The 21,838-nt window shown below is 36.5% G+C and overlaps 1 protein-coding gene across 1 annotated transcript; it reads right to left on the bottom strand.

Annotated features, from left to right (window-relative positions):
• Positions 1-283: 283 nt before the first annotated feature.
• Positions 284-21,493, bottom strand: LOC145784634 (fibronectin-like). Its single transcript, XM_082596501.1, has 15 exons — positions 21,373-21,493; positions 18,924-19,055; positions 17,393-17,502; positions 15,006-15,159; positions 14,385-14,593; positions 13,733-13,978; positions 12,345-12,519; positions 10,903-11,046; positions 7,782-7,901; positions 7,270-7,484; positions 6,750-6,846; positions 6,097-6,211; positions 1,904-2,091; positions 1,509-1,630; positions 284-800 (listed from the first exon to the last, which is right to left on the bottom strand). The coding sequence occupies exons 2-15, from the start codon at positions 18,985-18,987 to the stop codon at positions 648-650; spliced, it is 2,112 nt and encodes a 703-aa protein (XP_082452627.1). The 5' UTR covers positions 18,988-19,055; positions 21,373-21,493; the 3' UTR covers positions 284-647.
• Positions 21,494-21,838: the final 345 nt, after the last annotated feature.

Raw genomic sequence — 21,838 nt, 5'->3', positions numbered from 1 at the left:
TGTTAACTCGGCTTCTCAGATTAGATAGCCCGGTAAGCCAATTTTCGCGGAAGTTAGTTAGTTCACGGTTTTCCGTGCTTTGTTCCCCGTATTGCGAGGGTTGGACGTCAGCAAACTTCTATCAGGCGTAATGGCGGCTTTCCACGCACTCCTAGTTTGAACGTGGATGTGTTCTAAGCAATATCAGTGGTTGTATCATTTAAACATTTTCTGTGAAAATCCGCTAAAAAGGAAAAGTAGTCTTCCATAGGGCTTAGTCCTGGATATTCAAGCATGTAAGTCATCACCTTTGCCAAGAATTTATTTTCACCAGATAGCGAAAGAGGCCGAATACACTGTGATGAGGAGTGAGGACCGTTGTTTAATAAAATTGAAAATCTACTCAAATTCTCCTAAAACTCTTGAAATACAAAACATAAGCGGTTCGTTGAAGATTAGTAATTTAGGAAATCAATGGAAATCATTTCACATTTCTTGATACAACATAGCCTACTGCAACCTCAAAACTGACGTCATCAGCAGTTGTGCTGTTTAAATAAACGTAAAAATGCAATTCAGCGCCAGGTTGACATTTAACAATCAGACAGTACTTAGCCTATTGGTTTAGCCTCAAAGATCTGTATTTCGAGGTTTCAATAAAAAGCTAATCAAACGCAATCGGCAGTAGATGGCTTTACGACCCCTTCTCCCAAGATTTCTCCGCAGCATTTATGACTTCTTCTGTCATACCACTTTGTGTAACAACACAAAAGTTTGGTTTCGTCCAGACTTTTCACTCTCCCATGGCAACATTTCATCAACTGCAAATAGATTTCTACTTAACAACCGTAAAAACGCAGCACTGCTCAACCGAAAGACACTTAATAGGTTTTAAGTATTGTATTTATTTAATTCGACACAGAAAATAACTCTGACAAGAGATGTCGATTCACGTTTGAAACAAAACTACTTTCAGCTTTTAAAACATGTTCTTGCAGTTTAATAAAACAATCCTGTGCTACGTTGGTCTTGAAACAAAACGGTGAAGAATTCCGCACTGTTTCCTTTGGCTGTGCCATGAAAACGAAATAGGCTACATGAGAATCTTAAAACGGCCTCGAAGTTTAAGGTGCACAGATTTGGTGATTGTTTTTAGAAAATTTTTCATTTATATTTAAGAATTGCAAAATATTATTACTTTAGGTTAGGTAAATGCGCATTTGGAAAAGAAGTTTTGTTGTAGGCTAACATACAATTTTTTACTTTGTTTTCAATTTGCTTCCTTTCACAATCGAATTAAATTTAGCCTATCCCAAGTAAATTTCACAATTTCTTCAATCTAGGCTAGCCTATTGCAAATTTTATTTCGTTTCAAACGTCAAATTTCCTTTTAATAATACAAAGTTGCGTTTCAATGCATAGCCTATTGATATATTTTAAAATGCTCTTACTAACACGAATTGATTGCTAACCTTTGCAAACAAAACTATTTAGCAAGTTAGTTAGGTTAAAAAACAAAGCATACAAACCGATTTTGGATATGAATTTCCGCTGCAGCAAGCATTTGATGGGATAACTGAAGGCGGTGACGAACTAGGTACAAGCTCTTCGGAGGGGGCGCCAGGCTTTACGACTGGTGGCGACGGTTTTGCTGATTATTGAAAAGAAAAACTAAGCGTAGGTTTGTTAATTGCCACCTTTTAAAATTGAAGCAATTGGAGGAAATTGGTCACACAAATAATTAATTAGCACCCTCCATCAAAGTACGTAACGCTACGTTGCATGCCTGGTGAGATAAAAGCTGCACACAATTGATCGTGTTTTTCACTATTTTGAAATCTTTGTTACAGCAAGTCTTGTGCACGTTTAAAAATAAAAGCGCCTAATTGTTAAACGTGTGCTCAGATAGGGTCGATGTACTTACGGCATGAACGCTTTCTTCTTACAGGAGGGCAAGGCAAGCCTTGTTCACAGACAGGATAAACCGTAACAAGTAGTTCTGGATCTTTTTCATCCGGCAGACTACACGGGTTGAGGGTGAAAAACTTGTAGGAAGTTGTCACAAACTTGGCAATATCACAATTTCCACAAAATGTTACTGTAATGTTCTTTCTAAAAAAACAGCAGTAATAAATCTACTAATTGCGGACTCAAAATAAAAAATACAGTTTGTTTTACCAAACTCGAAATTAAGCTAGAAAAATAAAAATCCCCGGAGCTTGAAAAAAAAACTTTTTTTTACAATTTCAGTATGGAATAAGCCTTAAGGAAATCGATTTAAGATTAATAAACGAGGCTGGTAAACTGTTTGTTGTGTTTAGTAACAGGACTATAGTTCAGTTCAGTTGTTTTTTATTTCTGACCACCATATCAAAAACAATACACGTCAACATAGCAAAGGTAGAAGCGACAAAACACGAGCATTAAAACGTGCCTGTGACCGAAGTAAGTTATTGGGTTGAAAGAGGTTGAAAGAGAAATTTGGCACGGTCGCAACACCTTCAGAAAAATTTAAGATATAGACTAAAGGGAAAATAAAAAAAAAGAAAATGTTACAAACAAACAAAAAACAAATAAACAACATATATTTAGGCTATAGCTTTATCTGATACTTTTAAGATTTGTATGGACAGTTGCTATGAAGATCGGCCATAGTGGGTTATCGAGAGTGCTGATGGTCGTGAGGGGAACACGTCTTGATGCGTTTAGCTTATAGCAAAGAAGAGCAAGGCAGGCAAAGAAAACCCCACAAAAAAATCCTACCACGGGCAAAGTCATTTTAAGCGCAACGCACCAGGCCTTGCACGACTCACAAAATAGATACGTTGTAACTTGACGACATGAAAACAATGACTAAAACAAACTAGCAAAAACAACATCATCATCTTGCGGAAATTCAATTATACCCAGAGAAGTTATGTCTTGAAGATATCAAGTGTGCTTTGATATAAAGTTGCGTTGATAAAGCAATAACTTTAGACCCCAGTCAGCTAAACTCGTCACCTCCACACCAATTCAACGTTATCAAACGTTGAATTAATGCAAAAATGACAGGCATCGCTAGCTGGGATGTAGTAGTAGGCCCCAGGGCCCACAAGAGAGGGGGACAACCGGTGCATTGCACCGGGGCCCGGTGAGTTCAAAGGGGCCCGACAAAATGTCTAAATTCACGCGATAAAAAGATTGATTTCAACAATTTTGCATAAAATATTGTTTTTATATTAGTTCCGTATGTTGAATGGGGGCCCCCTTATGGGTAGCCTAGGCTATGCCCTTTTTTAAAATTACAGAATTTCCAATTTTTTTAGTTTAGGGGGGCCCGACAAAATGTTTAAATTTGCGTGCTCAGGTCGATTTTGCATAAAATATTGTTTTTTATATGAATATTAGTTTTGTATTTTAATTGGGCCCCCTCATGGGTATGCCCTTTTTTAGAACAACAATATTTTCATTTTTTTGCGTTCAGGGGGCCAATAATTTGCGTGTTATGGTCAATTTTGCATAAAATGTTTTTATATTTTGAAGTTGGTATTTCTTATATGTAGTTGGTATTTCTTATATGAAGTTGGTATTTCTCAATGTCATGAACAATTATAGCAATGCATTCATCCTAAGTTTGCTCCCCTAGTCTTTGCAGATTTCAAGGTCAGAAATGGTATTGTATGTTAATGTAAAGCTGTATGCACACATATGCAATGCTATGTCGGATAGTATTGCAATTTTTATCTTCAAAATGGCTGATTTTACCCACTTGTTGCCATGGTTACAATCAGGAGTTGCCAGAGTTAGAAAAGGTTAGAGTTAGGAAAGGTTAGGGTTTTGATCTTTGCCCAGGACTAAAAAAAATTTCCAAAATACAAGTTTTTGATTTCAACAGCTATAAACTTTTCTTCCAATTAGGGCAGAATTCCATATCTGACAACGCTATTGAGGCTATATTTACACTATGTAGTGTTTTAGCATTTTACAGCATTTTATCTTTGTGTATAACTAGTGTGTATCTGTGAATTTAAAGTTATATTTACAATAGTGCATTGTTTGTGAAATAATGGAGTGTTAATACTTTAACCTAATTTATCCTTTGTAAGAACGCGCACCGCAAATTTTGCTTGTGATTGGTGAGATATCACGCGACATGTCGCGCTGGGGGGCCCGGCAGCAACATCTGCACCGGGGCCCGGCAGGGCTCTTGGAGGCCCTGGTAGGCCCTACTATGATACTAATGATACGAGACAGTTAACTGCTTCAAGTGGACAGTTTGCTGGGTTGGTTTACAAAAACAAAAAAGTTTTATTGGTCAGTATGAATTAGGCTACTGGTTATTATTAGCAAATGAGTGTTTTTTAATTCGTTTTTGTTTCGATTCGAAAAAAAATTCAAATAGCCCCTTCCTTAAGAAAATCTTGCGTACCGTACGCCACTGGGTACGAAATCAACAAACTTAAATCTTCAAACATTTAAATAGAAAATTTGAACATAAACAGTGAACCAGACTTGCAAATACTGGCCAACCCAAACATGAAGTGCAATAATAGCGATCGAGTTGGCCGCCTTGAATTTTAACAGCATATCAAATATGCAGGCTGATCTAACATAACACAGATGCTAATACATTTCTAAAGCAGTAACCTAACGAGCAATTTAATTATCTGATTGTCAACCTATAGAAGTTGTCAACTTGACCGAATTAGATAACCTGTCGCAGATAATCTCGGATACCTTAGTTCAGGGGTTCTTAACCTTTTTTGTCTCGTTTACCCCTTGCCGAATGAAAAAAGTAAAATTTACCCCCACAGTTTTGGTGGCCCCTTGTGATGTCATCGTGTCCAGTCAACCATGCGAAGAAATGCAAAACATCCTTTTTTGTCTGGATTAACCTTGGCAAATATCAAAAACAAGCTGTTTATTTGCCGAAGACACGATTGTTTTTGACGGGGTCCTGTGATTATGAACAATAATGTCTTGGAACAGACGTTGAAAGAGCTATACTCGCATGTCGTCTTTGGGAACTAAGCGAGATCGATGTTTTGTTTTAATAGTCAACAATGAAGAGAACTCTGCTTCAGACAGATAAGTAGTTGGAAAAGGTATAATAACTTCAAATGCACGCTTAGTCAGCATAGGAAACTCTTTGACTAATCAACACCAAAACTTGGAAAAGTCACCATGGCACGATAAGAAATTAGAACAAAGAGTTGTTGAACATTGAAGATCAATCAATTCATCTTTGCAAAGATCATCGTCAGCAATACTTTCTAACTTGGCTTCGAAGGGATCAGTTATCCTAAGAGCCTTAGGCTACTATTAAACTTTCACCTTCAAAGTAACTGTCAAAATTCTTTTTTAAGGCGTCAAGATCCTGGCATATTTCGACTTCGAGGTCAGAAATCTCATTGCGACTTCTACTGACTTTCCAATCATCAAATGTTGAAAAATTTGTCTAAATTCCTTTTTGAACTCTTCTACTCCACAGATCTAATTTTGTCTGAAAGCCTTAATTTATGATTCAATAAATTTACCCCCTCAGTAGGTGAAATTTACCCCCAGGGGGTAAATTTACCCCCGGTTAAGAACCCCTGCCTTAGTTAGATGCTAGGCAACCTTAGATCCTTCGGTTTTTGACAATTTGATAGTCAGTAACCTACGAAGCTGGTCAGCTCGACTCTCGGGATGTGCGCTTGAGCAATGGACTGCTCTCTATTCAGTGGCACCAAGTGGATAGAATAATTCACAGAAAACACTCCCACTCCAATAACAAGCAGAAACTTTACTCTGTCAATATCTGTGACCCGGCCTGAGACAGTGGTTCAAAGCCTCTACTATGCAAATCTGCCAGAATTAAGCTCTCATAGAAGCTTTTCCAGTCCGAGGATAAAGATTCAATAAATCAAGCATGTGTTGATTTACTTTATGGTACCGTATCCTTCTATCAAGTGTCAGATCTACGTTTTATCATCATTTCAATTAAAACTGCAATAGCTTAGGGCTAGGCTTTTAATAGCTATGTGATGCAGACTGCAGTGCAAGGCAAAGTCATTTCAAATGTCACATCATTATTGTAACTTGAAAGAAAATTATAATTTGTTAAAACTTGTACAAATCAAACTGTGAACTTACTTAGGCAACTCCGTAACTTCCACAAAAAGAGTCGTGGCATTAATCTCTGTGATGGCTATAGTCCATTTCAATGGAGGCACGACGCACTTACGGGTGGCCTCTCCTACCCTGTTTGCTGTGTTCAAGATGGTTTAATTTAGAGTAGCCTAAGCCTAACACTATATCAATTTTTAAATGCCTTTAGGTTACACTTAAGCAGTTGCAAGGAAGCAAGCATTTTAAAAGAAATAAACGATGTAGGCTAAGGGAAGACGGAGCAAAACGGACATGCTAACTTCAAAGTACTTTATTTGAGCGAGCAAATTGGATGTCATGGACCTATTGTGTTTTTTGCATTAATTAGTAGTCAAGGTCTAGCAAATTTTTGTGAACTTGTTATGATGAATATCCATGAACAAAAGCAGTCAGGTTTGGTAACTAGTAAAGTTATTTTAAATAAAGCTTTCTCCGCCAAAAAGTCAGCCTCTTCAGTAGTCTTATTCAAAAAGAATCAAACTAACTGTCAAACAGTAACCCCTTATGCACTGCCGAAAAACACCCGTATGCTACTGTACCCTTATGGTGGAGGCTAGGTTAATAGGTTACTGCCCAGCTAGTGTATTAATCTTCTTTTTTTTTTAGATATTTATGACATATCTTTAAAAGCAACTTACGGCAAGTAATATCAAACGTTGTGGCGTAACTCAACGTATTTTCTTTCTTTGACCTAATTTGACCTGTGAATATTCGTCCTGCAGTTGGTACAGTTATCTAAATAAATAAATTATTGTTAAAGTATTTAACGGTAACCCTAACCCTATGGGCTTACTAACCACTCTACTACTTTAGCAAATCTGTTACCGTATTTTTTAGGTTATTTTTTGTGATTTTGTATCAGCATTGCTTTTTCCCTTATTACCCAAATGTAACAGACATGCCACAGATTGAAATGGGGGGTCAAACACTTCCTCCCAAAAAAACCCAGATAGCCACTTTATCTGGTCCAGATCTTTACCAGATCGGGTACGGATCTGACCAGATTTGGGCCAGAAAAAGTGGCTGTCTGGGATAGTTATCCCTTTAAAATTATGCTGCATTTTTTTAAAATAGTTGTTCATCATAAGTGTATTCAGCTTGCTGTATGCAACCATTGTTGTTAAAAAAACTGTAGGCTACATTTCTAAACTTGCTTACGTTGATTTCAGACTCTTCTCTTGAGAGTATCACTGGGGGTCGCGGATAAGATTCGTCGTTATCAAACACAAATGGCGAATAATAAAGAACAAAGCCATCCCAGTTTCCAAACAGAGGATCCGCCCACTTTAGCGATATTCTCGAATAAGGGTCGGATTGGCCCTCATCAGAAATCATCGTACAGATTGGAGAAATAAGTTTAGGTGGAAGAGGAACTATAAACACAAAGAGCCACTCTTGAAAACGGCAAAAGTAGTGTTGCATTTATGAAGAATAACATTAAAGTGGGTAGCCCACATTGTTATTTGACGAAAAAATGTCTCACTGATACAGCGGCGGATCCATAAACACAGAAAAAGTAACTTTCTTCATGATGTATTTGCACGACTAGATTAACGTAGCATCATTGCGTTTTGTTAAAATCGCCCCCTCCCCAATGTCTGCTTTCTGGAACCGCCCCTGCACTAATAGTTAAAACATTATTTTTTTAAAATCTTTATGCGTTTTTTCACCTGTAGCTTGAATGACTTGGCCAGGATCACTGGCTGGTTTTCCGGGTCCAGAACAATGCGCGGTTACTGAAAGCGTGTGAAGAGTTCCTGGCCGCAAATGTTTCATTGTAGCTTCCCTGGCTGAAGTGCATCACAAATGTCAAACAAATTAGCCCCAGCAAAATCAAAAGAATCATGGTAGCCAAACTTTAACTAAGTCGAGATTAAATGTCGATTGGTTTTTTAAAAAAACTGGAATGTTTTTGTCGGGTCTTTAGAAACATACTTTTTAAAGAGTTTATTTGTGATCATCTTGTATCGTTATTGCAGTCAGGCAAGCGGATAGAGTAACTCAATCTCTATGCAATATCTACATCTCTTCAATCATTTTGAGTTTGCGAAAATAAGTCTCATGGCTGCGTACATAGACATTATAAAAAGTAAATAGAAAAAAAATCGTTGCGTTTTTGTTGCAATTTGTTTGGCTCTGCACTCTGCAGGTTTGCTTCATGGAGATATAGGCCTACGTGGCTTGCCACTTTGCAATACAGTAAACTATAACTATGTGTTCACAATCTATTGCAATTTTAAGAATCATACGGTAGGCTAGTTGCTTTTTCTAAACAGTAAGACAGTAGAAAAATATAAACGATTCACTCACTGTAAAAGATATCAGTCAAATTTTTCAAGATATTCACTGAAAATCTAGGCAGTGACAGAATCAAGTCAGCAATAGTTGTTTTGCTTGCTTGGTGTTACTCATTAATCACTTTGATATCATAATCTTTGTACTCATTACTCGACATTTTGTAAATGTTTTGATGTTTTTCAAGTTTTAGGTGTTACCATCGCTTGTTTAATTTTTTATGTTGGACCCACAAAATGGATATCATCAAAAGACTCTTTGAAAACTTATTCGAGGAAGCATTGTTTATTTAATCTCATTAAAAATTAAACCCTTCAGTATTCTAAACAGGAAAGTGTCTTTTAACAAAAGTAGAAAATCTGGTTGTGAAAAACCGCACTCAGTGCTCAGATTATAAAACAACTTTCATTACAGCCTATGTAAAAATTGCTTATTTCCCAAAAGTGCTTATTTATTCAAAATGTGCTTATTTCCCAAAGTTTAATAATGTTTACGAATCCAAGTAGGCTATGGCTAGCGTAAATTTACAACAAATTGAAAACACCCCTAATGAGAGAAAACAACTACTTCCAATCGAAAGTAGCTTAGCATATAATTCCACGTAAGATCATGGGTAAGGATAAAGCCTTTGCCAAGTGAATACAAACTACCGTTGTGAATGCTACATCACAGCATGACGATTAATGACTTTTGAATTTTTTAAAATAGGTCACTTTTGTCCATATAAGTTGCAAAGACGTATGTATTTATTTCACGCTTTTGTATATGCTGTTTAACTAAGTGTACAATGAAGAGAAGGGTATTTCATAAACTAATTTGGGTAAGTTACACAGAATTTGAATAGAGTTACCATATCTTAATAGGTCTAAGCTTCACCGTATGTTTATTCTTATTTCAATGCTGAAGAAAGACACCTTTCTTTAAAAAAGTTAATCCGGTGTTATTTGGCTTATTTTATTTACGCTATTTTTGTACGGTACCCAAACTTTCAGGCAATTGGGGATAATAGTGATAATAAGTGGCAGGTCACGTAGCTACTTAATGGAAAAGCTGAAGAACTACTAACAACTTTGTTCATTTGAACATTGTAGGCTACATTGTAACAAAACTCAAAAGAATTAGGCAATATTTTCGAATTGATGCAACACAACATCGCTTGCAAAATGCCACCTTAATAATTGGCCAACATAATTCATCTGGTAATTTAACTTTTCGAAGTTTGTTTTAACATTAAAATACCATAACGAATATAAGAATTTCATGCGGTCAGTTAAAGTTGAAACAATGAGACAAGCCAAACTTGAGCTAACGTTGAGTTTAAAGTGTTCGAAGATCATGAATAGGCTACCACAAAGCTGTTCTGATAGCAGATTATTTGTTACTTTCAATTTTCATAAACAAACAGGTCATTTCTAACCAAGTATTTTAACTAGGCTTTTTGTAAGTAGGCTACGTTACTTTCTACATGGTTAGCCCGATCGTATCGAGTTTATTTATTAAGATATGGTTTACATTAAAAGATTGCATTTTGATCAACAATGTTTAGCTTTTGTTTGTAATTAAAGACCAGAGTTGTAAAACTACTTGAGTCACTTCACAAATCTAGAGAGATTAAAAAGGTAAAGGTAATACTTGATTCAAGTGTCGGACGTGAGAAGATAAGGTTCTCATTGTCATCGGCACGAGGAGAGTATGGAAGCCAGTTTCTTCAGCAATTATCATCACCCAAATTACTACACTCTAGGAAGAGGTGAGCGGCGTTTTCAACAACCAGGTTAGCCGGCATTCGAACCAGGTTTGCATTATTGGAAAGCCAACGTTTTATCCGTTGCGCCATGCCACTGTCCGTAGGTACATTAGCCGTATCTCTCGGCAGTCGAGTGCAGCAAGAACTCAGAGATAGACACGTGTTTCGCCCATGAGGCTGGACTCATCAGTACCGCACCACTAGTTCTTGCCACATAGTTCTCAACCGCTGCTTTTGCTAGTCAATTGAACTATAAATGTTGGCCAATTATTAATGTTTGCTAATGGCAACAACTCGTGGTGCGGTACTGATGAGCCCAGCCTCATGGGCGAAACACGTGTCTATCGCTGAGTTCTTGCTACACTCGACTGCCGAGAAATGCATGTTTTTGGGAAAAGTCTTGATAGCTAGTGTGGAGGCTACACCGGTATGGTTAGCGAAACACAATGCTCGCTGTTTTATAGTGAGTAGTCAGGTAGTGCTGACGCCAGGAAGATCGCTCCTTCTCAACTGTACATTAGCCGTAGGTATTTTGGTCGTTTGTGTCTACATTTGTCAAGTAAACAACCATTATGCTAGTTGCTACTAAAATTAAGCCTCAATCTATTATTTAAGTCACATTTTGTGAAAATTGAGTTATCATCAAAAATGTGTTGTAGCCTATGATGGTCAATGTCTGTCCCAAAATTTGATTTGAAAAACATCTTAATTTCGCTATAACACAAGCTGGTGTTTGCACAATTTCTTACCGCTAGCAGAAAGCTTCAACGTCATAACGTTCTCTACTGCAATCTCAAAGCCACTTATGTCTTGCTCGAAGGGATAGCGCCATTTTATTGATACAGAACTCTCTGTATAATCTGTCACTTCCAGATGAATCGGTGGTGATGGTCCTGAAAATGTAAAACTTTAGACATGTTTGTTTCTCGTTTTTGCTGAGTTAGCAATCAATAATTACTGTACATTCCAGCTATCAGCCAACATATTACATTAAATAGCTTATAGCAAATAGCAATACTGTAGATCGGTAGGCTATCAGCTTAATTTTTTGCATACGCATCTTATATTATGCACTTGTTGCTTATACCGTGCATTCAGGCTATCACTCTATGATGTTGAGTTTTAATCGGCTTAGAATGGAACGTTGTCTCTAAAGTTTCAGCCTGGTTTCAGCAAAAAGATCATGAAAATTCCGACATTACACACTTCGAGTACAGACCTTAACTTGCACATACCAAATGATCTGAAACAAGGCAACCTAAAAGCTGATTAAAAATGTTAAGAAAAATACACTTTGTAGAAAATAAAAAAATTTCTACACGTGGCTCGAAACTCGATTGCAATATTAGACCCGGTACATTTCGCGCTGTTTTTTTCTTTTTTTTTTTTGTTCAAGATATACAATACTTTTTAGTCAAACATAAGCTTGATACAGTGGTTTTCAACCAGTGTTTCGTGAAATATTTTCAAGTGTTCCGCTGGCAAGACATTTAGGCTATTAGTTTTACTAGTGCATGCAGTAGCCTTGATAAAGAGGTTCAAGAGGTACTTTTGGCCAGGGCCCGAGATGATTTTAAGGCCCCGGGAATTCGAGAAACCACCGCGTATTCTTTGGATATAGTGCATTTTTTTAGAAATATTTTGATTTGGAGCCTTTGAATCTTATTGGTACCGGGCCCAGATTATCTTCTGAAAGGCCCTGGACTAGTGTTCCATAGCACAACGGTCAAAAATCAAAATCACAAGAGCTTCGCGTTTGTCTTTCTGAAATTCCTGCTGCCCGAATATTAACTTTGTGCTCATCCAAACAGGACCAGATATCGCACTGACAAAAATTGAAAGTGAATTAATTGCACTATGATAAAATTTCATTTGGTATTCCACAACAAGACTATGTTAATGCATAAAGTGTTCCGTGGCTCAAAAAGGTTGAGAAACGCTAGCTTGATTGCTTCAACTAGCCAACGTTAGCACAGTTGAGGCGAAATTGTAAAGATTATGCTAGCTGTCAAATCTTAAGAACATTCAAAGCGATAAGTTCTGGTCACTAAATAACAAATTGTGAGATAAACTTCGGCTTGTTTCGTTTAAAATTATACTGCGATTATATGCTAAAATCTGTTAAAACTATATGTCAAAACCAATAAAATTTGTAGGGCCTACCTAAAAGCATTAAAGTAGATATACTTACTCGTGTAGACCTCAACGCTTTGACTTCCTCTGCTCGTTAGATTCTTATTGAGAGTGAATATTTCAAATCCGTAAGTTCCGCAAGGCTTCAAGCCAGTCACATTTCGTGCTTGGGTTCGCGGATCATCAGGGACTTTTATAGTAAGACCTTGTTCTGCTCCTGTGATCACTTTCAGCTGGAAGAAGAAAAACCTTGCAATTTAGGCTAGATATCGAATTTTTTTTTTTTAGAGCTTCGGTAGAGAGTTTATCTTGTTGAACCATAGGCATACGAAGCCGAGCAACGTTATCAAGTTTAACATAATTATTCAAGTTAATTATATTTACAGAAACACAAAACTACGCAACAAACTATTTTTTTTTTAAATTTATGTTGCTTCACTATTTCAAAATTAATCTGGATCATGATTCATTTCGTTTTTAGACAAGCAAATAAAATGTTAAGAACAGTGGTTTTCAACCTTTTTGTCTTGGCGGACCTCTTTTGGTGTCTTCGAAGCGTTCTAAACTAAAAAGGACCCCTGAAAAATTTTAGCTAAAATTTTGGTATATTGCGTCTCTATGGAATCAAATGTTTCATAAGTTTTGAAGCGACACACTAAGAAGAATTTGTTAAACTCGCGACGCAATTATGACGATTGATGACATTGCCAACGTTGTGTTACGACTTATGAGCTATATGTTGGCACACAGGATCAATATTTTTCTATAAATTTTATCAAAGCTTAATGGAATTTTGCGACCGTACAAAGAATTTCTCACTTTTTTCATTTGTAATCAATAATAATTCAATATAATCTCAGTTATGGCAAAACTGTGAGTGCTAATAGGCTGCTGACTAACGTTTGCATTTTTAAGTAAAGCATTGATGAACAATCTGTCGTCTCGAAAGAATTAAGTTGAACATAGTAGCATAGCCATCATCGCCTTATTAAAAGATTTAACTCATTATATGATTTTTTAAGAAGGAAACCAAACGTTGTGCAATGTTCTTCGAAATTTCAAACGACACACCAGTGCGTTGCGACGTAGGCCTACAGTTTGCGAATCATTGTAATACACAAATAAAGTACAACCAATTTTTAAATTTTGTAACTTATCAACCATGCTGCAAACTTGGAAACTTTTACAGACCCCCTGAAATCGCTTTGCGGACCCTTTGGGGTTTGTGAACCACGGTTGAAAACCACTGGTTTAGATGAAACTTTACTTATTCAATAAAAAAACTAAAGTAGCCTACTAGGCCAATATGTAGTATCCCTTTAAGTTGTAAAAAATTAAAATAGACATTTTTTCTTAGATTTAAGTTCTTTCTACAAAAGTGGTGTTGTTTTTTCCTTGAAACTATAAATTGAACGTAACTATAACAAACCTATTGGATTTAGTTACCTCAAAACCATCAAAATAACCTGGCATGAGACCTTTCCATGAGATGTAAGCAGTCGATTCTTTGACTCTGTCAACTGTAGCTACAGGTGGATTTGCTGGGAGAAGAGTGACGGTGGCATTTAAAGGGTCGCTCATCAGAGGTCGTATAAATCCGTGACTGCATGTCGCAGACTTGATAGAAACTGTGTACGTCTTACCCGGTGTAAGCTCAATAAAGTCTCGTTCTGTTACGGTTCCAACAGACAGCTGAAGGTACACAAAGTAATTTCATAATTTGCGATCACACATCGTATTGTGTAATGTGAGCATGGGAAAATAACAAAACTTGGTCAAATTCATTGCATAAGCTGTATATCATGTAAACTCATGTCTTTAGATTTATTCAAACTGACTTGAATGTTACAGATTAAAAATGGGCGTATTGTTAAAATATTTAAAAAATCAGATTACTTCAATACTAAAAACACCGATAAGTTTAATACGTCAAAATTTAAGTCAACTGAAATTGAGGTGTATGCTACATAATTTATACAAAATTAAATGCAACCATTTATTTTTTTTTCAAAGCTAAGTTGCAAAGAAAATTCCTTTTTAGGTCTACTGTACGTCTGATTTCAAATGAACTATTTCACTGAAGACAACTGCTTCTTACTGTGTCAATTTCACTATCTCTTGCAACTTTCCCGTCAGCAGGCGTAATGCTAATGAGATAGCAATCGCATACACCTTCAGTCGGCCCTTCCCAAACCGCTTCTATACCGGGTACCGGTACCGTGAAAGTGACTTCACCGAAGATGCCGTCGATTGTCACGACAAGTTGATCGAACGTTTCCAACCTCAGGTTGTTTGGAGGAAGAGGAACTATGTAGTTGTTAAAGCTTATTGATAAATGGTTTGATTATACCACAATCATTGCAAACAAGATTAGGCTCATGACCATCTAAAAATGAATGACTTGAAACGGTAAATATGATAGTTTTTAATTATCCCGACATGATAGTTTTTTATTTTTTTGAAATTTTAACTTTAGACCCAAATGGTTACATAACTTTAAAACAAACTTTCAAAAAAAATATCCTCCAGTAGTAGCCTAAGCATCAGCATCGTATGTCATCTCTTTGTGGACCTATATGATTGTAGTCGTTAAAGCAAACCCAGCTCGTGTCGGGCATGTAGCGCTAGCATTTTACAACTTTACAGTTGAAATTTCAGTGTCTCTACTAAACGTTATCAACGAAAAAGAAACCGGGTATCTCACAACTTTATGACGCACCTGTGTCTTGCAAGACGTTTGTGTTGTCACTTTCCAGTTTTCCTTTGTAAGCTCTTACTATGAACGAATAAAAGAATCCAGGCATGAGGTGTTCCACTGTCAAGCGGGTATCAATAATTTGAAAAACTCTTATTTTTCTGTTCATAGAGAATACCTAGATCGAAAAAATAAAACTTCTAAGTTGTGACATTGTCTGAAAGATGTATTGAACGACGAAATCACAAGTGCAGTTGACTGTATTTAAACTACAATACTTTTCAAACTGGTAGAGTTTGCATTGCCTTGATGTTTTTTGTTTTAATTGGGTTTATATTTGTATCTGGTGGTTGAAGGTTCAAACTAAGGGATCGAGAAGGCGAATGAGAAAATCTTGTGATCAGCTTCAAGCGCGTCATAAATTTGCCAAATACCCAGACGCATGCTCTCGCTGGGTGTCCGCTGTCCGCTCGACCGATCGGCAAATGCGTTAACCCAGTGGTTCCCAACCTTTTTTGCCCTGTGGGCCCCTTTGGTCGATATTCAAATGTAAATTCCCCCCTCCTACAACTTTGATTTGTTAAAAATTCGTTCACATTAATATATATTTTAATCTAAGTTTTAGAAAATAAACAAAACTTTCAATAGTAATAAGCTTTTAAGCCTCTATTATTCCTTTTCATACTAAATAATTTAATTATTGAACAACGTTGCTTAAAATTATTTTATTCAAAAAATATGTATTATATAAGAGTCAACGTATTTAACAGTCTGCGTGGAGCTTGTGATCTTTTTGTCTCAACAACTCATGAATGTGGTGGAAGAGTATTGGAAAGAGCACAGGGAATATCATTCTCAACGTCTAATCTGAATTCTCTGTTTTGTTTTCATTTGCAAAAGAGTTGAAAAACCTGATTTGCATAGATAAGTGGAAGCAAACGGAAGGATACTTCGAATAACTTTCTCTGCCACTTCGGGATAAGAATTACACATTAATGGCCACGACGCAGTGATTTTTCTCTGAATAAGTCTCTTGTGCAAGAATCTGTTTTTAGTTCTAAAAATTTATCCTGCAATTTATCAGGAACTTTTTCCACCAACAGTGTGAATGGATGTCGTATAAAATCAGTTCATCGTCATAAATTGAAGGAAAATATCGAATGGATTCCAGTATGCTGTGAGATGTTGCGAAATCATTTCTTTTTCAAACTATGGAAGAACTTGTTCTTTGCCGTCAATAACCAGCACTTAACCAACAATAACTTCTCTTTCAATTATCAAGTTTGCTAGTGAAAGCTTCCAAAGCATCTTTAAAAGCTGAGCGGTATTGGCATCTGCTCCTGGAAGGGCAAGCCAAGTCGAAAGGTAAAAGCCAGACAAAATGTAGTCTCCTCGACCAGAGTAGGAGAGCCTTCTAGTCCTTAATACAATCTCCTAATGACAGTGACATAGCTCAATCACTCTCTTACAACCTGGCTTGAGCCAGCAGGGAAGAAGCACGGCTTGTAAAATCTCATGACATCATTATGTCAATGGCTCATGGATGCAGATAGCCCATGTTGATGCGCAATATGCTTCAAACGAAGATGGTGATTGAATATCTACTGTATATTGGTGTTTTTCCCTTGCATTTTCAGATTTAGTTTATTCAATGGATCAAACATATCAGACAAATAAGCAAGGCATCTAATCCATCTTTCATCATTCAGCAATGAAAAAATTCCAATTTCCTTTGAAGTTCAAAAAATAATTTAAGCTCGTCTTTGAGTTCAAACACTCGCTTGGTTACGTTTCCTCTTGAAAGCCATCGAGCATTTGCATGAAACAGAAGTAGGCCTACTTGATGGTCTAGGCCTACATCCACGTCAGTCTACAGTTGCTTAAATAATCGAGAGTTAATCTATTAAAAACTTTCTCTTTAACGCTCTAGTCTAGGCAAACTTACTAGGCTTAAAAGCTAAAAAGGTTGAAGCAAATTCCCCCATAGTGGGGAATTCCCCCCTGGTTGGGAACCACGGCGTTAACCATTTGCCAGCATAAGCTTACGGCGATTTTTTTAAATTCTTTTCTTGTTAGGGTGCAAGGAAAATTGGTTGAAGTGTTTACCCGAAGTACTTTTGTGACTTGTGCTTATACTATGCATAGAAGCAGGATGAAAGAGGAGAGTGAACAGCAGGGCCGTTGAGAGGATTATTTAGTGCCGGTACCAGTAAGATTCTCTGGGCCTATAAACTAAGACACTTCTAAGAAAAACGCGTTAAATCTAAAGAATATGCGGTGGTTTCTTAAAGTTTCGGGCACTTGGAAAGGTTCCGAGCCCCTTAAATCATTTCGGGCCCGGTTCAAAATTACCTCCTGGACCCCCTGTCAACGATAGGCTTACTGGTGGAGAGGTTAGAGCTGCAACTTACCTCTACAGTAAAACCGTCGTATGACTCTTTGATTGGCATAGTCCAATTCAGCGTGACTTCACGTGAGGTGACCGATTCAACACGAAGATCCGGGGCTGGAACAACGATGTCTGTAAAAATATTTTGATCAAACTACTGATTGATTGATTTAATCTTTATCCTTGGACTGGGAAAGCTTTTTTGAGAGTTTGATCCTGACAGTTTCGCATATTTGTTGAAGCTTTGAGCCACTGACCCAGGCACGGTCTCCGAGATTGAAAAAGTGAAGTTTCCGCTTGTTATTGAAGTGATGTTGCAGGAAATTTATTCCATCCAACTATATATTTATGCTGGAGAGATGTTGGAAGTCAAGAGATCAATCTTTCAATGCAAAAAAAGGCGAGGCATTATATTTGGAAATCTGTTTCTTCAGCTAAAGATTTCTGTTTCTAGCAATAACAATTCGTTTTAAAGGTTTGGAAGACAGGAATTGTATGCTGCTCTGTTTTTTTAACACTAAAACCTGACCTGGTGTTGGATTACAAGAGCTTACAGATCACTTGCCACCGCGTTTTTACAAAATCTTTTTAGTTTGAAAACACAAAAAAATAGATTGAATTCCTTTGTGATTCGGCATGGCACTCATTTGATAGCCATTTGATAGCCAGTTCCTGCGAGAACTCATTTGATGGCCAGTTCCTGCGAGAACATGAGGAAAATATAAACATGTGCGTTGGAAGATAACGCAAGCCTCGTTATATTGATCGAACTGATCTTCCATTTGCAAGCCTCAAAGTGCTTGTAACAAAAACTTCTTCAAATCAGTAGTTTCCAAACAATGGTTTGTAAAAAGTTGAACAAGAAGTGATCGATTTTAACTACAAAACTGAACTAAAGAGCAATTTTGAACAATTAGTAGTCAGTGACGCTGTATAGGAAGTTTAGAAGTTCATAGGCTTGGCAATTCTTGGAAAAGAGGTCGACTCGTGAGTCATAAAAGATAGAAATCGCTGCTATTAATAGTCAATATTTAAAAAAAATAAACTTAAAATTTATTAAAGGTCCTCCCAGCAATCGATATTTTAAAATAAGTTTTTATTTTGAACTGGGGTAGCCTATGGTATCGGCAAGCAAAGCCGTTTCCCACATTGCATCCCAATCACATTTCAATACCAAAAACCTAATCAAACAGAGTCATTGAAAATGGTTGATGACTTTTCCGTAACTATTGTTGGAAGAAAAAAGAGGATTTGCAAGAAAATTTCGTGACTTTACTGAAACAAAGATTGTTTTGTAAGTGATGCAATTCTTGTTCAACTACATTTGATGCGCCTCGAGGTATGCCAATGCTTGAACATGGGTTTGGAACAAGATTAACGTAAGCAGCTTGTGGGATGAAGCAAAACATTCCATGTTTGCATCAGTTAAGTGTTAACCAATCAAGAATTTATGTACCAATGGAAAGAATACATGCAAGTATAGCACAATTTATTTGTCAAAGTATTAGTGTGTATCACCAGGGGTGAAGTAAATATACAAATATAATCCAAACCTGCTGAAGAGAAGCCCACAAGCACAAACAGAAATAGTATTCCATATTCATGTATCCAACTCATTGTGAGGTAAACGTAGGCCAAGCTATTGGTGTGGTGTTTCTTCAACTGTCGACGCCACCGCTGATTTCCTGAATGGCAGAGACATGTATTACTATTTATGAAAATATCAGAGTCTATAAAACTTGTTCATGCTTTTTAAATGTTTAGTTTGCTGCCATTAAGCCTGATTGGTCAAATCGTAATGGTACCTATAACGAAAATACGTTTTTCAAATACCTCTACAGGACAATTTTTATAACGTTACAGTAAAATCCATGTGATAACCATGCAAATTAAAATTTACAAGCTTAATTGAATTTATAGTGCTCCACTTGTTTTTAGCCTAGGTGTCATCAGTCAATAGATAAACATCCTATTTTTTTTTCACACTCGCATTTATCCGATGGCGACCTATTCAGAATAATTGGAAACGATCTGAACAATAGTTAATATATGCTCGAGCAGTATTTATATAGTAACCCTAATGTGACATAAAAAAGGTGAATTTTAATGGCATTGTGTGTATTAGTATCTGCTGAGTTAGGATGGTACTTTGCCCTTGTAGCCAGGTTTCATACATTGATATGTCCACAAGACATTTGCCTGCGAGAGCAAAGAGGCATCTTGACTAAAGATCGTATTTATGACTGTAGTTCTTTTTGTTATGTTAAATTTACATTGAATTTATTTGGAATAATTAGAAACTGCCAACCAAAATTAACGATGCACTAAGTTATACATTAAAGGACGTATCTTCAAGCTCAACAGACAGTTATGCGCTGAAGGGGCATCATTCCTGCTATATTAAGTTACATTTTGTTTCTTGTGTAGTTGTTTGCTTAGATTTATTAACATTGTTATCTCTCACTATATCGCAATGATACACCTGTCTTGTGACTGCATTCTTTGTGTAATCTAGTAAACACCTTATTGCAAAATGGTTTTAGTAACTGTAATATTTGTTTCCTGGTTTGTTTGTATGCAACTTGACAGAGGTGTAAACTGTAATTCATTCTCAAATTAATTTCATGTTATGCACAGCCTTTTTTTACTTTTTGTTAAAATGGCCTACCTGATGAGGGGTTAGAGTTTTGCCGAAAACATTTAAGTTCAATATGTATGTCAGTTGTTAGTTTGTTATATTGCTTTTAAATAATGTCATTTAGCCCCATTAATTTATTATCAATCATTTGTTTGTTATTCATAATTGTTTTCTTTTTTTATCTTATTATACTGTAAATATCTTCCTTTATTTTCCGTTTGACCCATTTTTTCTGCACTTTACCAACCAAAAGTCAAAACGTTTAAAAACACTAATCATGTTGTCTATATCCAAACCTATTTCGTAAATTGAATATACGTAAAATTAGCTATTTCAATATACAAAAAAAATTGAAATTTCTTGGTTTTCAAAAAGTTTACATTCAGAGATTAAGATTTTTATTGAAAATCGATTTCGCAACATATGCATTCAAAGCTGAATCGTGGTTTTAAAAGAAATGTACGAAATTCAGCTTTGTGAAAGCGGTTAATCCGCTAACGATTGTTTTGAAGTAACCTACACATAATGTAAAAATTCTTAAACAAACTTAGCCCGCCAGCGTTTCATGCGCGAAAGTTGGCTTATTTGAAATAAAACTAATCTAAACAATAATAAAGAGTTGTAGGGTTACATCAAATAAACGCATTAGAACGTTGAATTAAAATAGTTCATTTCACTCAGGATGGTCTATTCATTTTTGACTGATTAAACACCTGCTAAACCGATTTAAACACTTCGATTCACCTAAGGTTATGATTTGCGGTATTCTTTAACTCACCAGACAGCCTTGTTTTCTCGGGTATCAGGTGCTATAATCCCTACTGAGCTAAACCTAATAACAGACTTTGAGTAACCATTTAAGACATTCAATAAATGCAAATTTACAAAACTCGTATAGCTAATAATATTTAACATTATGATATCTTTTTTTCGGACCCATGCTAATGCGCGGTTGGTAAAAATTTAGGTTAAATTGATAAGAAAGGAAAGCGGCAGCCACTCCGTGCCCACTTTCAACCACCATGTTATTCAGTGTCTTGCGAAGACACAGCTGATGCTCTTGATAAGTATACAACTGAGGTCCTTTTGGTCGCTCATACAAATGCTCTTAGTTGTCGACCACGTAGCCTGCAAGATATGTTTCCATTCCACAAAGCAGTGGCTTGATTTATGCACATGTAGGCTAATTTTCGTAGTCAATCGTCGACCTGGTGTATTCTAGCCAAGCTTTGTTCGCCGGATTGTTAGTATTTTTTCTATTATCACAAAAGCTTGAACGCACATCAATTATTATTTAATCACAGCCTCTGTGAACAGAAGTCAACCAGCTGTGCCTATTTTACAGCAAATCTACAGTAACTCACCAACTAAAAGCAACTGCTTCTTTAGGGCTAGAGCCTCAAAGATGACATCGACTCCGGTCTATGTTGTTTGGACTTTCAGCAATGCAGTGCAAGTTATCTGACAGCACGCTTAAAATCCCTTCTCTACAAAACAGAATATTTTTTAAAATGTAGCCTAATCTAGTCGGCATTGTAATTAAAAGTTTTGTAAGTTAGATGCCACTTTTAACCGCTCCATTCGGTTGTGTAGACCTGGGCATTCAGAAATAATACACGAGGTCTAGATAAAATATCCCACTCACTGCATATATGGCAGGATGAGTTAAATTTTTAAGACTTAAAACCACTACAAAAATAAAATCGTAGACCTGCGTCGCTTCTTATGGTAGGCTAAGCATGTAACAAAATAACGAAATCTTGATTGTGACCCCTACAATTTTTTATCAGCCAAATAACATTATTTAGCGTTTTATCTTCCTTCAATCTT

This window comes from Aplidium turbinatum, chromosome 15 (genome assembly GCF_918807975.1).
Source record: "Aplidium turbinatum chromosome 15, kaAplTurb1.1, whole genome shotgun sequence".
Lineage (NCBI taxonomy): Eukaryota > Metazoa > Chordata > Ascidiacea > Aplousobranchia > Polyclinidae > Aplidium > Aplidium turbinatum.
This window is presented reverse-complemented; position numbering and strand designations above follow the sequence as displayed.